This window comes from Marmota monax, unplaced genomic scaffold (assembly GCF_021218885.2).
Source record: "Marmota monax isolate L192 unplaced genomic scaffold, Marmota_monax_Labrador192_F-V1.1 WCK01_AAM20220418_F8-fsc00177, whole genome shotgun sequence".
NCBI classification, from domain to species: Eukaryota; Metazoa; Chordata; class Mammalia; order Rodentia; family Sciuridae; genus Marmota; species Marmota monax.
The window spans coordinates 3,648,849-3,662,109 of NW_026694922.1; the positions used below are offsets into that span (position 1 = coordinate 3,648,849).

The following is a 13,261-nucleotide window of genomic DNA, read 5'->3' on the forward strand; positions in this document are numbered from 1 at the left end:
CTCATAACCATAACCACGGCCTGGCCCCGCACCTGCACACAAGGCCAATCCAACCTGCTCTCTGCGCCCCCTCACCGGCCGACGCCACATCTGCACATGCGCAGCCCCACCTGTGGTCCTCTCCTCTCCCTCATCCCGGGGACCCCCAGGCATCTCAGGGCCCCTGGACTGTCAGTGGCAGGAGGCTGAGGGAGAGTCTCCAGCACCCTCACCCAGGCCTGGCGCACAGTAGGTCCGACAAAGGCATGAACTCAGGGCCACATCAGCCCCCGATGCCAGCCGACCAAAGTCTCGAGGCAACCGGAGGCCCACCCTGCCCCACAGGGGACACGTGCCTCTGCAGTCACCGGTGGGGTCTCTGGGTGGAGCACGACCAAGGTCGGGGTCCACAGCTGAGCCCCTGTGCCTGTGACCCCTGCGAGATCATACAGGGCAGAGCTCGCTGGCCGGGAGGAGAGGCGCCCAATGGCAGATGGGGGTGGAGGTCTGGCTCAGCACTTGGGTGGGACAAGGGGCCTTGTCCAGCTATGTCCCCGGCCCCGGGACCTTGGACAAGGCATTCACCAGGCCTGCGTTTCTTTGAGGGCAGAAAAACATCTAAGATGAGGGCCGCCTTCCCTTCCCACCAACTCTTCTAGAGAACAAAGTAAAAGGCCTGAAATTGAGTATTGAGAATAAGGCAGAAGGCAGCGGCTCGGGAGGCTGAGGCAGGAGGATTGCGAGTTCAAAGCCAACCTCAGTGACAACGAGGCGTTGAGCAGCTCAGTGAGACCCTGTCTCTAAATAAAGTACAAAATGGGGCTGGGGACGTGGCTCAGTGTCGGGTGCTCTGAGTTCAGTCCCAGGTACCAGCAGACACGGGCCAGCAGCCAGAGCAGAGGCGGTGCCCAGCTTCCTGCCCTGCGACCCCCAGCTCCAGCCTCCACCTGCACCAAACAGGGCCCAGAGTGGCTCCAGACCCAGGGCTCCAGAGGGCCCTACTGGCTCTGGGCCACAGCGTCCGCTGAAGCGGGCGGGGACTGTCTCGTGGGGCGGCCCTGCTATTCCTGGTTGTGTCCCCTGTGGGAAACTCCCTGCTCCAGCAGGGGCAGGGCCAGGCCAGCAGGGCCTCTGCTCAGGCCCTGAACAGCCTGTGGCTGCCCGGGACGGGTGGGCCTGTACAGATCCTCAGGCCACCAGCCTGGCAGGTCCCCAGCAGCCTTTGGAAAGCGGCAGCAGAACAGCGGGGCCAACCCCAGCTCAAGGAATATCACATTCCCAGCCTGAGGAGGCCGAGTGTGCGGGTGTCCGCTTTCCTGGAGCAGCTGAGGCACAAGCCCTGCAGGCCAAGGGGGGGGCGGTGGCAGGGGCTGGCAGGGGGCCAAGCCAGTCCCAAGGCAGGAAGCGCCCAGGTCCAAGCTGGGAGCCTCACAGGCCCGTTTTCCATTCCTGCTCCCCTGACTGCTTTGTGTCTGTGAGTAAGTGGCCTAACCACTCTGGGCCTCACGTTCCTCCTCTCAGGATGGGATTCATGCTCTTTAAGTGAGCATGGAGTGGAAGTGACAAGGACCGACCCGCAGGCTCAGAAAATGAAGGCGACGAACCGAACCCAAGCTGGAAAGCAGCAGCATGGCCGCTGGTCAGCCAATGGTGGCATAGTGGACAGCACCATCAGGGTCCCCTCTGGTTGAGGAAAGGGGCACCAACCACAGAGGAGTGGGGCAGCCAGCAGGGGTGAGGGCCCAGGCCTCACCTGGAGGGTCCCCCTGGCCAACACGGGAGCTCTTTCTGGAGAGGAAGTTGGGGAGGGAGGAAGCAGGGCACACGGCCCCTGCAGATGAAGCGTTAACTGAGAACCTACTATGTGCTGGGTAACCTCTGCAACGACGCACAAGAATACTCCTGAGGCCAGAGAGGGCCATCTTCATCTCAGAGAAGGAAAGCCAGCCTTGGGGAGCCTCACCCAGCCATGTCCCCTAGGTCACACAGTGGCAGGGCTGGAATGGGAACCCCCTTCTCTCAGCCTCCAGGGCCCCAGGGTGTCCCTCCCAGGTGGGACCACTGCTGGGCGCTGGTGGCCTCTCCCTGTGATTGCAGGCACAAGTCCTGAGAGTACCTAAGGGATCTAAGGTCAGGTGCTACCAAGAGGGCTGAGTCCCGCCCATCCCCCTCCAGAGGACAGCGATTCAGGCAGGGTGACGCAGCAAGGGCCTCAGAGCCCAAAAGGAGGGAGCCAAGGCAAGCTGCCGCTGACCGAGGATGCCAAGAACAAAGGCTGATCCCTGGTCCTTGACAGGGTGAAAGAGGAGGAGCCAGTGGCCAGGGAGGACTCTAGCACGAGGAGAACTATAAAAAGACAGGTTTAAAATGCTTTTCTCCCCATCACCTTCGACTTCGCCTACACACCACAGTTCAAGTGCAGTCACAGAAGCCCAGGCAGGACCCCTGGGAGGGGCTGGCCACAAGGGTCAGAAAGAACATGGAAGAGAATGTCTAGCACCAAACCAGGCTGTGTGCAGTGCACGCATCTGGGATCAGGACCTTGCGGAAGCTTCTGGGGCTGCTCAGCAGCCGCCTCCTGGAGTCCAGGGCCTCCCCGGCCCCCCCAGCCCTACAATGACAGCCCTCCACTTGGTCGCGGCCACTACACCAGGCCCTAGCAGGAGCCCCGCCATGGCCTCCTCGCCCCACTTCACAGAGGAGCGCGTGGAGGCTCAGGGAAGAGAGGCTCCCGCCGTTGGCCTGGAGCCTGGAGCCGGGAGACGTGGCCTGGGGTTCAGGTGCGGCTGCGTCCCCGGCCACGGGCCCAGCCTGGATCTCACGAAGGAGCACCTGCTGCTGGAGTCCCCTCCTGCCCTAGCCCCCCCCCCCCCCCCCCCCCCCCGCGGAGCCCGTGACCCCGCCGAGGCCAGGAGCAAGCAAGAACGCGACAGGTCCCCAGGTGTCACGGCACTGAAAAGACCATCGGGAAATCCCGGAGGTGGCGCCTGCCCTGGCCCGGGGCCGCGGAGACTCCCGGAGGAGGCGACTTCCCCGGGGACGGCTCCTTCTGCCCAGTTCTGTCCACCAGCGAGCGCGGGGACAACCGCCCCAGGGACAGGGCAGCGCAAGCCCGCGGAGGCTCACACCCGCACGGCCTGTCCCTCCCGCACTGCGTCCTCCCGCCCCACCGCCCCGTGGAGCCCAGGCCCCCGGCGCCCAGCGGGGAAAGCGCGGCCGTCCAGCCTCCGCGCGCATGCGCAGCCGCCCGCGCCCTGCTGTGAGCCCGACTGTCACTACTGAGGGCGCCTTGCTGGGCGCTGGGCCCGGGGCGTGACCCGACGCCCTCCTCACCCGGGGGGTAAAGCAGCAGGCTCCCGTCTTCCAGCTGCAGACACCCCAGTGCACAGAAACCGGCCCAAGTTCTCAAAATCAGAGGCAGGAGCCAGCGCGGGGGTTCGGGTTCGGGTTCGGGTTCGGGTTCGGGTTCGGGTTCGGGTTAGGGTTAGGGTTTAGGGTTTAGGGTTTAGGGTTAGGGTTAGGGTTAGGGTTAGGGCGCGGGGTTCGAACCTGGGTGGGGGGTTCGACTTTTGGCCCCGGAACCCCCCACCCAGGGCGCACCAAGCTGGGCTCCTTCTGCACAGGGCGCGGAAACCCGAGGGGGCCCAGGCCCTCCCCACAGAGCCCGCAGACAATCTCCTCAGCGACAACCTCGATTCCCAGACAGCAGCCTGCGCTCCCCCGCCCGCCCACAGCCCGAGCCTCGGGGGCAGGTTCCCGGGGAGCCTGGGCTCCTCTCCAGCCATGCCGCCGCGGTCACTCACCACCAAAGGCCCATTCCTCTTGTCCTTGCAAAAGCTGTGACTTCTCTGAGGTCCCGAGGCCACAGGGGATCCCTGTCGATGTGGCTGTTCATTATCCTGAAGGGCATCCCCCGGCTCCAGGCCCCGCGATGGCACCTGAGACAAAGAACGCAAGGGAAGGACGTTACAGGGGGGCTGTGCCATTTACAGGGAAACTGTCATGCCAGGGGGGTCCATTGGGGCAAGGAAGAGTGTTGAACACCAGAGATCCCCCAACCCTAATGGTTGGAGATAAGCTGTGGCAGCAGCCAGCCTAAGTCCAACTGGTCCTGCCTTAGCCCCCTGTGTGACCTTGGGTGAGTGCCTTACCCTCTCTGAGCCTCAACTGTCCAGGAAACAGATAATAACAGTAGCCAGCTTCTAGGGTAGATGAGAAAAACAAGAAGCCGCGTGCAGGACGCAGTACAGCCGCCAGGTGGCAGGCGTGCACGAGGCCTGGGCCCAGCCATCGGGCCTGTAGGAGGCCCCGAATGTCAGCCAGCCTCATACCGCCTGCGGGGATGCTTGGTGCGTCCTCACTCACGCCCAGATACAGAGGCCATGCCAGAGTGGGACGGCGCCCTGGCTCCTCTCCTCCGCACTGGGCCGTGTTTTCCACTTGGTTACACAGAGGGACGCAGTCCGGCTCCTAAACACAGGACTCCACAATCTGTATTTTACAAGCCTCACCCCTGTGTACACAGGGAAGGGAGGCCCAGAGAGGGGAGGGGCCTGCTTAAGAACACACAGCGGCAGGAAGAGAGGCAGGATGCCCTGGCCCTTCCTCACAGCCTATGGGACACCCCCTCTCCCCCGCTGCTCCCTCTCCACCTCCCTGCCCACCCTGAGCCAGCCACCCAGCCTCCTAAGCCACCCTCTCTGCCATCTCCCTTCATGCCCCTGAGGCCTTAATAAACCCCATCTACACCTGGCCACCCCCAGAGCTCTCAGGCTGGGCTCCAGCAGACAGACCCGACTGCTGCCTCTGACCTGCACCATGAGCCCAGGACAGGCCTCTCCCTTCCTCCTCTCCAGACTCAGTCCTCATCCCAGCCAGGCAGGCCCAGACCCTTGGGCTGCCTCCGCATCACACCCCTGCACCCCCAACGAAGCAGAGGCCCTCCTGCAGGACACCTGCAAGCCTCACATCCTGTACCAGAGTCAACTCAGCTAAAGACCTAAATGTAGGGGCAAAAACTAGCAAACCCTTCGAAGAAAACCCTTAGGAGAGCTCGTCATGACCTTGGACTTGGCAATGGCTTCTTAGGGATGTCACTGAAAGCACAAGCAACAAAAGACAGATAAAGTGGACTCCATCCAAATGAAAAATGTTTGTGCCTCCAAGGACACCATTAAGAGTGGAGAAGCAACCCACAAGATGGGAGGAAATTTCCACACCTATTGACTTGTATCCAGAATATATAAAGAGCAATGGCAATTCAATAATAAACAAACAACCCAATTTTAAAATAAGGAAAGCATCTGAATAGGCAGAGGCATACAAATGGCCAAGGGGCACATACAATGCATACATACAATGCATACAAATGGCCAGGGGGCACACGAAAGGATGCCCAATTCCATGAATCCTGAGGAAAATCCTAGTTGAAACTCCAATGAAATCCCACTTTACACCCCACCCACTAAGATAGGTCACCAAAAACAGGTGGAGAGGACGTGAAGACTCTGCTACAGGGAACATAAAATGGCCCGGCTGCTTTGGGAGAAAGGGTGGCGAGTTCTCAAAAGTGAAGCCCGGAGTGGCCGTCTGGCCCACTCCTAGGTACACACCCAAATAAACACACATATCCACTCAAAGATGCACACGCAGATGTCACAGCAGCATCATTCTTAACAGCCCAAAGTGCACACAACCCGAAAGGCTGTCGGCCCAGGAACAGATAATGGAAAATGTGGGCTAGTCACACAGGGAGTACTATGCACTCAGGAAAGAGGCGAGGCTCGATGCACACGGCCACGCAGATGAACCCGCAAAACCTGCAGAGGAAGCAGAGTGGGGGCCGCGTGCATTCAGTCGGGGGACACGTGTAGAACGGGCTCTCCAGACGCGGTGGCCCAGGACTTGGGGAGAGGAAGAATCGAGCCACAGCCTGGTGGGTTCTGGACCTTCTGGGGGTGACGAAGCTGCTCTGGAGCAACAGAAGGGAGGCAAACCCCTCCTCGAGGACCATGCCGGCCTCCCGGCCTCCACCTCGGCCCTCAGTCCACACTCACAGAGAGCCAGTGGGGAGGCGTGTCTCTAAGACATGAGGGTGACAGTCCTTCAGTGACCTCAGCCAGGTCTCCTGCTCAGGCCTTGCCCACCTCTCCATCTCAGCTGGGCCCCCAACCCCTGCCCGCTGAGGTCCCTCAAGTGTCCACGGGACAAGCTCCTCCCCCGGCTGGGCACCTTCACTCCAGCTCCGGCCGACCCCAATCCTGGCCTGGAGGGAGCCCTCTGTCAGCCCAGGGCTCCTCTCAGGTCCTTCTGCCTATGTCCCTATCTGCCCAGCTTTCTGCTCCCCAGATGACCAGATGCCTGCCCTTTCCAGACCCCGCTGTCCACCCGAGTGATCCACAGGGAGGGAGACGTCTGTGTCTGTGGGTCCCACCTGGTTGACGTGAGCCACATGTGACTTCTAAGTGCTTGGATGTGGCCAGGGGGGTGCAAGAGCTGAATGAATCCTCGTATTTCATCTTAAATAACTTAAATAACCTGGGGGGGTAGGCAGGTCCACATCCAGTGGCTTCCGGCAAGACCAGAGCCAGGACACCTAGGACACAGCCTAGTACATTTATTACACATATTAAATGAGGTCAGGGGTGACCCCAGGTAGCTTCCCCCTGACTTCCTCCTGCTTCTTCCATACTAGGACAGAACGGTCAGAGGCTTGGCCCTGCATTATACCATAATAAATCTCCAGGGAGCTCGTGAGGTAGGCAGCCGCTCCACCCAGAGATGAGGAAATGGAGGCTCAGAGAACTCCAGGGAGGGGCCCAGAGCCACCCAGGCTAGAGTTTATCCCAGATCTGCCCAGTATGCAGTCCAGGGCTGCTTCCAGGGAGAAATCAAAACCCACAAGGGCAAAGGGTTCATTCCTTAATAAAGAGCTCTCAGAAATCAATAAGAGGGCCACAGCCCCGAAGAAATGCAGGTGGAATATAAACAGGCAGGCTACAGAAGGAAGTGCAGATGACCTCCCGCACTGGACAAACGCCTCCTCACTCAGGAGGAAGCTCACCAAGCCACAATGAGAGGTGAGGGCACTGGTGGGGGGTGAAACTCAGAAGGCTGACACGCTGGGTCAAGATGAGGGGAGCGGGCCCTGGAGCAGGCGCTGCTGAACGTGCAGACAGGTGCAGCCGTGCTGTGGCGCGGCCAGCAGGGTCCTGCAGAGACCACCAGCTCCACACTTCAACAGGTGATGGCCATCCTGCAGCCACAGAGACCCGCAGGTGTGCAGAAGTCTGCACGTACAGATGGGCCTGGCTCGTGGCAGGGTTTCGTCCTGACCAACCCACGCTAAGCTGCAAATGCGCATCGAAATGCCTGCCCTGTTGCTGCCGGCACCACGAGGAGGCCAGGGCTCCCACCCTTCCCACCACAATGAAGCTGAAAATCATTAAGTTGAGCCATCGTAAGTGGGGGCCACATCTGTTTGCAACATCAAATTGTCAGAAATATCGTCCACCTGGGAAGGTCACATAAACTGTGCTACATCCACAGGCCATCGGAAAGAACAAGGATGGCCAGGCGTGGTGACCTGTCATCCCCGCGGCTCAGAAGGCTGAGGCAGGAGGATCCCGAGTTCAAAGCCAGCCTCAGCTAAAGGAAGGTCCTAAGTAACTCAGGGAGACCCTATCTCTAAATAAAATGCAAAACAGGGCTGGGGTGGGGCTCAGCGGTCAAGTGTCCCTGAGTTCAGTCCCCGGTACCTGCTGCCCCCCCTAAAAAATAATCAAGTTGCAAGATCTTTCTGTAGGATGCTGTCATGTTCCCAGATAAAGTGCTCAACCCGTGTCCGACCCATGTCCCTACTCGAGTCTACACCAGGCCCCTGCCTCTGGCCCGGGTCTCGGGGACTGGCACTTTCTTTACGGGCTGCAGAGCAGCATCCTTGGCTCCTACTCAGTAAGATGCCCTGGCTAGCTCTTCCCCAGCTGGGCGAGCAGAAGAGCGCCCGGCCATGAGCAAAGCTGTCCTAGGGACACATCGTTGGCGGCGAGAACCACTGACATGTCTGGAAGGGCCCCGGTTTCTTTCTCTGGGGGCAGATTCCTTTCTAACGCGTATGTTCTATAATATTCTAAATTTTAAACGTTGCCCAAGCAGGCCCTACCTCTGCAATAAGAGAAATAATGCCAGATATGTGTGATCGATAAACGACTATGGAACATAAGACTGTCCCAAAGGACATAAAAACCTGGGGAAGCTCCACGTCTGTCTGTCTGTCTGCTGTGGTGCTGGGGTGGAGCCCAGGGCCTCCGCAGGCCAGTCACGCACCCTGCCACAGAGCCCCAGCTCCAGCCCAAGTTGCCGAGGCCGGCCTTGAATTGGTGATCCTCCTGCCTCAGCCTCCCTGCGTAGCGGGGGCTCCAGGCATGCACCTCCCCAACTGGCGCTCACCTTTTATTTTTTATACACCTGCAAGGGCTGAATCTGTAACAGTCAACATTTTGTACTTTTGAATTGGCTTTTGGTTTTTGTTTGGGTTTCGGTTTTTCTGTTTTTTTTTTTTTTTTTTTTAGATAAAAAACAGAGATCTTTGGGTGGGAGAGAAGAGAGCGCCAGGGAGCAGGTCCCCGGCTTCCAGGGCCTGTGGTGAGAAAGCGCATCCCCTACAGCAGCCCGGGCCGTGGGCTCCGCAGACCCTCCACAGCCTCCCTCACCAGGCCATTTCCAGAGGCCACCCTCACCAGGTCCCGTGCTCAGGCTGCTGTGGAGGCTCAAGTGCCCCCTTCACACGGCTTCCCGCAGTCACAGCCCCAGGCGGGGGACAGGTGGCATCCCTGCTCACCTTGATCCCAGCTCCTCCTCCCCAGAGTCCCTGCCGGGCGGACCCCACCATCTTCCCAGAGGAGGGAGCAAGCTCGAGTACGGTTCGTGCCAAGATCAGGTGCCCCCAGAGCCGGTGCCGGGAGCTGGGCCTGGCAGGTGGCCGAGCCTGCTCTGGTCTTGTGGGGGCACCCAGGCATGGTGGCCTCAGCATGCAAAATAGCCCAGGACCATCTGCCAGCGGCAGGGATGGGATCTGGAGCTGGATCGCCAGAGCCTGGTCCCCCAGGAGGGTGCCATCGCCAGAACACCCCCCGGTTTTCCCCACCTCCAGACCCCTGCCGAGAGCCCCACGACCCCCCCTCTGGCCACCCAAGTCCCTTGCCCCTGAAGGTCAGGCCAAGCCAGGCCCCCTCCACAGGCTCTCCTGGCTCTCTTTCCTAGAGCCTGCTTCTGTACCGTGTCACTTCCTGGACTTGGGTCGCGTGTCCATCTCCCACAGAGCTCAGAAGCTCCCAGACAGCTCTGTGGCTCACTGGGCCCCGACATGGCCAGTTAGAAAGTGGCCCGTGAGCATTAGGTAAAAACCAGGCCAGACCTGGGCTCAGACACCAGCTTTGTCACTTACTGCTGTGTGACCTGGGACAAGTTACTGAACCTCTCAGAGCCTCAACGTCTTCCATCTGTTGGGGAAGACCACCACACCCTATGGACATTGTCAGATCCCTGCCTGACACTCAAGTATGTGCCGGTGGCAGGTGGCCCCTCCAGCACTGAGCACAGTGCTGCAGGACAGGGGGCTGGTACATGCTAAGAGCCACAGCCAAGTAATATGATGCATGGCATTTTTGGTTGAAAGGTGACGCCAGCTAGCCATTGAGATGATATGATTATGTTAAGATCTGCATTCATATGGATATTGGACTCCTGCTGTTCACCTGGGCCTGCTAAGGGACTCCTGGAGAGTTCCCACTGGTTGGGGAAGTGCAGTAGGAGGGAATTCCGGAGGAGGGACTTCCTCTTGGGATCCGGGAGAAGCCGCGTGCGTTGGTCGGCAATCTTCCCGGGAGCGTAGGGGGCATTGGCGGCAGTTTCAAAAATAAAGTTTGTTCCTGCTTAAGTGGCTCGTGATTTTGTGCCCAGCCAGACTGCGGCAGGTACACGCAGTCCACAGCATTGCTTCAATGTTCACAAGGTGTGAGCATGAGGCTGTGTACTGCCGATATGACAAAGAGCACAGCACACCATATACAGCAGGTGCTCCGTTAAGGCTTGCACCGATGCTTCATTACCATCCTTCTAGCCAGCGGCCTGAAGGGGCTGAGGGAAGCAGCAGACAACTGAGTTTTAACATAAATCGCCCTCCTTTCCTAACGGGGGGTGGGGGGGGTGGGGGGGTGGATTAGACACACGTTTGGATTTTCACATTCTCTTAAAAGATGAGGCCTGTCCTCTTAGGCCTGCCATTCCCATGAGTCAAGAACCAGCCAGAACCAAACAGCGGTGGCCCCTCCTGAGCAGGCATGAGACTCTGTTTGCCACCTCCCCGCCGCTCCCTGGAGCTCACACTCGCCTGACTCCACTCCTTAATGCACTTGTGTGACTCACATAAGACCTGAGTTTGATGCCCGAGACCTGGAGGCTTAATCACGGTTTGAAAAAAAAAAAACCAAGAGAGCCTTTGACTCACCTGGTGGCTGTCCTGAGTCCTGGGCTCCCACCTCCGCGGTCCTGCTTTGGCTTCTGAACTCTCCGCGGGGAGGCTGAGCCTCCCTCTGGGTAGCTCTGGCCTCCTCTCTCTGGCTTCCTGCATGATGGACAGACCCTCCTGGGTCCTGGCACGGGGGCCCTTCTCGGAGCAGGACCTCTTGACGTCCGGCACCAACCTTCCACAGGGGTGTGGGGAGCCGCCCCCCGGGGCCTCCTCGCCCTCCCCAGTGGATTTCCTTGGAGTCCTTTTCTTGTGGTCATCGGCGGGTGATCTGGGTGATACCCTCACCCCACTGGCCGGGTCCTCGGGGGCAGGGGGCCTGCGCTCGGCAGGGTACTGCTGACCCTTGGCCCTGAGCTGGCTGACGGAGGCTCTGCTTTCATTCTCGGTGACCCCCAAGACTCTGTGCCTGGGACCATCAGGGACACGAGAGGCCACAGGACATTGCTCGGTGGGAGTGGAGAGTGGCCGAGCCCACAGAGGGGAGCTAGGCTTGGTGGCCGGGGCTGGCCCTGGGGTCTCTGCTGGCGGCCAGGGGGAGCTGGGGCTGGACGTGCGAAGGGGTTCGGCCAGGCTGGCTCGCTTCCAGACACCTGCAGCCTCCTGGGGACTCCCGCTGCCCAGCTCCTGCCTCCCCAGCCGGCCGGGCCTCTCGAGGGGCGAGCTGGTGGGCTCCGCGTGCTCCTGGTACTGGGCCATCAGGGCGTCGATGTCGAGGACGCCAGGTCTGTAGCCGTCCCTCATTTTCCCTGGGTACGTCTCGCTGACCACCTCGGTCTTCCTTCTGACCAGCAGGCTGCTGGCTTTTGGCCGACTCCGCAGGGCCGGGGTAGTTTGGGACACCTTATTTCCACAGTCCTTCCAGCTGCTCTGAAGACCCCCGCCATCTTCTGACCCCCGAGGAGTCGATAAAGCGTCCACGTCAATGATCCTCTCGCGGGAAGGGTCCAGAATCCCGTCCCCGGGGGGCGAAGGGCGGTCTGTGGGCTTCGGGGCTCTGGAGACGTCGGTTCCCTTGACACACTCTGGTCCCTGAGCCCAGCTTCTCCTGCCCGCAGTCGCCTGTGGCTCCCCGTGGTTGGGAGAAACCAAAGCAGATGTGAGAGAGTGGGATGAGGGAGGTGGGGCCGTTTTTCTAGAATGTTCCTGTGAGTTCTCAGGCCCGAGCTTAACGACACTTTTTGTCTTTTGAATATCAGGAATCTGATATGTTACTGCAAAAAACGTCACCCTGGGCTCCACAGATGACGCTGGCTTCGCTGCTGGGGAGGTCCTTGAGGGCCCTGGGGCCTCCTCCTGGGTCTCCCGGGCGGGTGGGGTGGGGGGGTTCTGGAAGGCACCGGCCGTGGGGCCCAGGGAATCGGCTCGCCTCTGCTCGGCTCTCGCAGTGGTCTCTGGGCCCAGGAAGCTGAAGTCATCAAATTTCACATAGTGGGGTAAAGTCCGCCGCCTCCACCGGTCCACCCTCCGGGTAGTGGGACTGGTTTTCCACACCTTGGCTTCGGGGACCTGGGCCAGCCCTGGGTCACCAGCGCTGGCAGCCACATGAGGCCCCTTCTGCACAGGCTGCATCTCTGGGCATGCCTGTGCCGGGGAGCTCAAGGGCTTGTCCTTGGTCCTGGCCGGAGGACCCCGGAGGTCCCCCTGGGAGGGACCCTCTCCTGCCACCGACACACTGACCCCCCCAGGGCCCCGGGGTTGGGCCTCCTGGACCGAAGCCTGGACAGTTCTGGAAGAAGTGGCCTCAGGAGCACAGGGCACTTGGCTGACCCCCACGGTGGTTCTATGCAGATTTACCACCGTCCCACCTGTCCATCTGGGTGACGGGCAGCTGCCTCCGGGCATGTCCTTTGGCTCCCGACAGACAGGCCTCCCGCTGGCCTCCTGCCCCTGAGCTTCCCACATCAGACTGGCCCTCTGGACACACCCCTGGGGACCATGTGGGCTGCGCTCCGAGTCAGCGGAGGTGGCCTCCTGGGACAGCTGCCGGTCCTTGAGCAAGGGCCGGGTCCGGCTGCTTCGCAACGTGACAGCCTTGGCCTCAGGCACGAGGGGGACAGCCTCGCTGTGGGCGCGTTCCCCGACGGCGAGCATCACGTCGTACCTGGGCTCCACCATCGGCCACGCCGGGGGGTTTTCCGAGGGCCTTGGGACAGGGCTGTTAGTGCGTTTGTCACCAAAAGGGTATTTTTCCAGGACGGGCGTGTGGCCCGGTCTTGGCTCCCCATCGGCCAGGGAGCCTCGTCCCAGCCTCCGTGGCTCAGCGCTCTCGGGGTTCCTGGGGTTCTCCTTCCTGGGGACCGTCACTGCCGACCAAGGGCCCTTCTCGGGCCTGGGTCTGGGCTCTGGGACAGGGGGCTCTGCCCCATTATGAGGGATTGTGGCCGAGAGGCGGTGTCCCGACAGGTCAGCCACCAAGTGTCGCTCCACGTGGTGCTCGAACACAGTGGCCCACACCTTCTGGAAGCTGCCCTCGTCCTCCAGGGTGGCCTCAGGGGAGCCTGGAGCCCCGGGGGAGCCGCCACCCCGACAGCGGCTGGCGACCTGGTCAGCGCTGTCCTGGCCTGCCGGCTGCCTGCACTTCTTCTGGGGGACCTCAGGCTTCCAGAGGGTCCTTGGGGAAGTCCGTCCGTTCAGACTCTGTCCTTCCTTCTGCTGGAGACACAAGCAAACAGGCGGTGTTAACGCACTCAGGGGGACAGGAAGGCGTGTGGCGACCCTGCGGCCACTTCACCATTAAACCAGGGACTGCGA

The 13,261-nt window shown here is 60.7% G+C and overlaps 1 protein-coding gene across 8 annotated transcripts in view; it reads right to left on the reverse strand.

The window, feature by feature from the left end:
* Kiaa1671 (KIAA1671 ortholog) overlaps positions 1–13,261 on the reverse strand; it is a 149,128-nt gene that overhangs the window by 88,177 nt on the left and 47,690 nt on the right. For 7 of the 8 annotated variants that reach the window (XM_058573594.1, XM_058573597.1, XM_058573596.1 and 4 more), the window contains exons 4-5: positions 10,487–13,162; positions 3,783–3,917 (exon numbers count right to left, since the gene is read on the reverse strand). In XM_058573594.1, coding sequence (XP_058429577.1) covers positions 3,783–3,917; positions 10,487–13,162 — 2,811 coding nt within the window. The remainder of the gene's footprint in view (positions 1–3,782; positions 3,918–10,486; positions 13,163–13,261) is intronic. The other variant, XM_046427272.2, reaches the window with a different exon arrangement.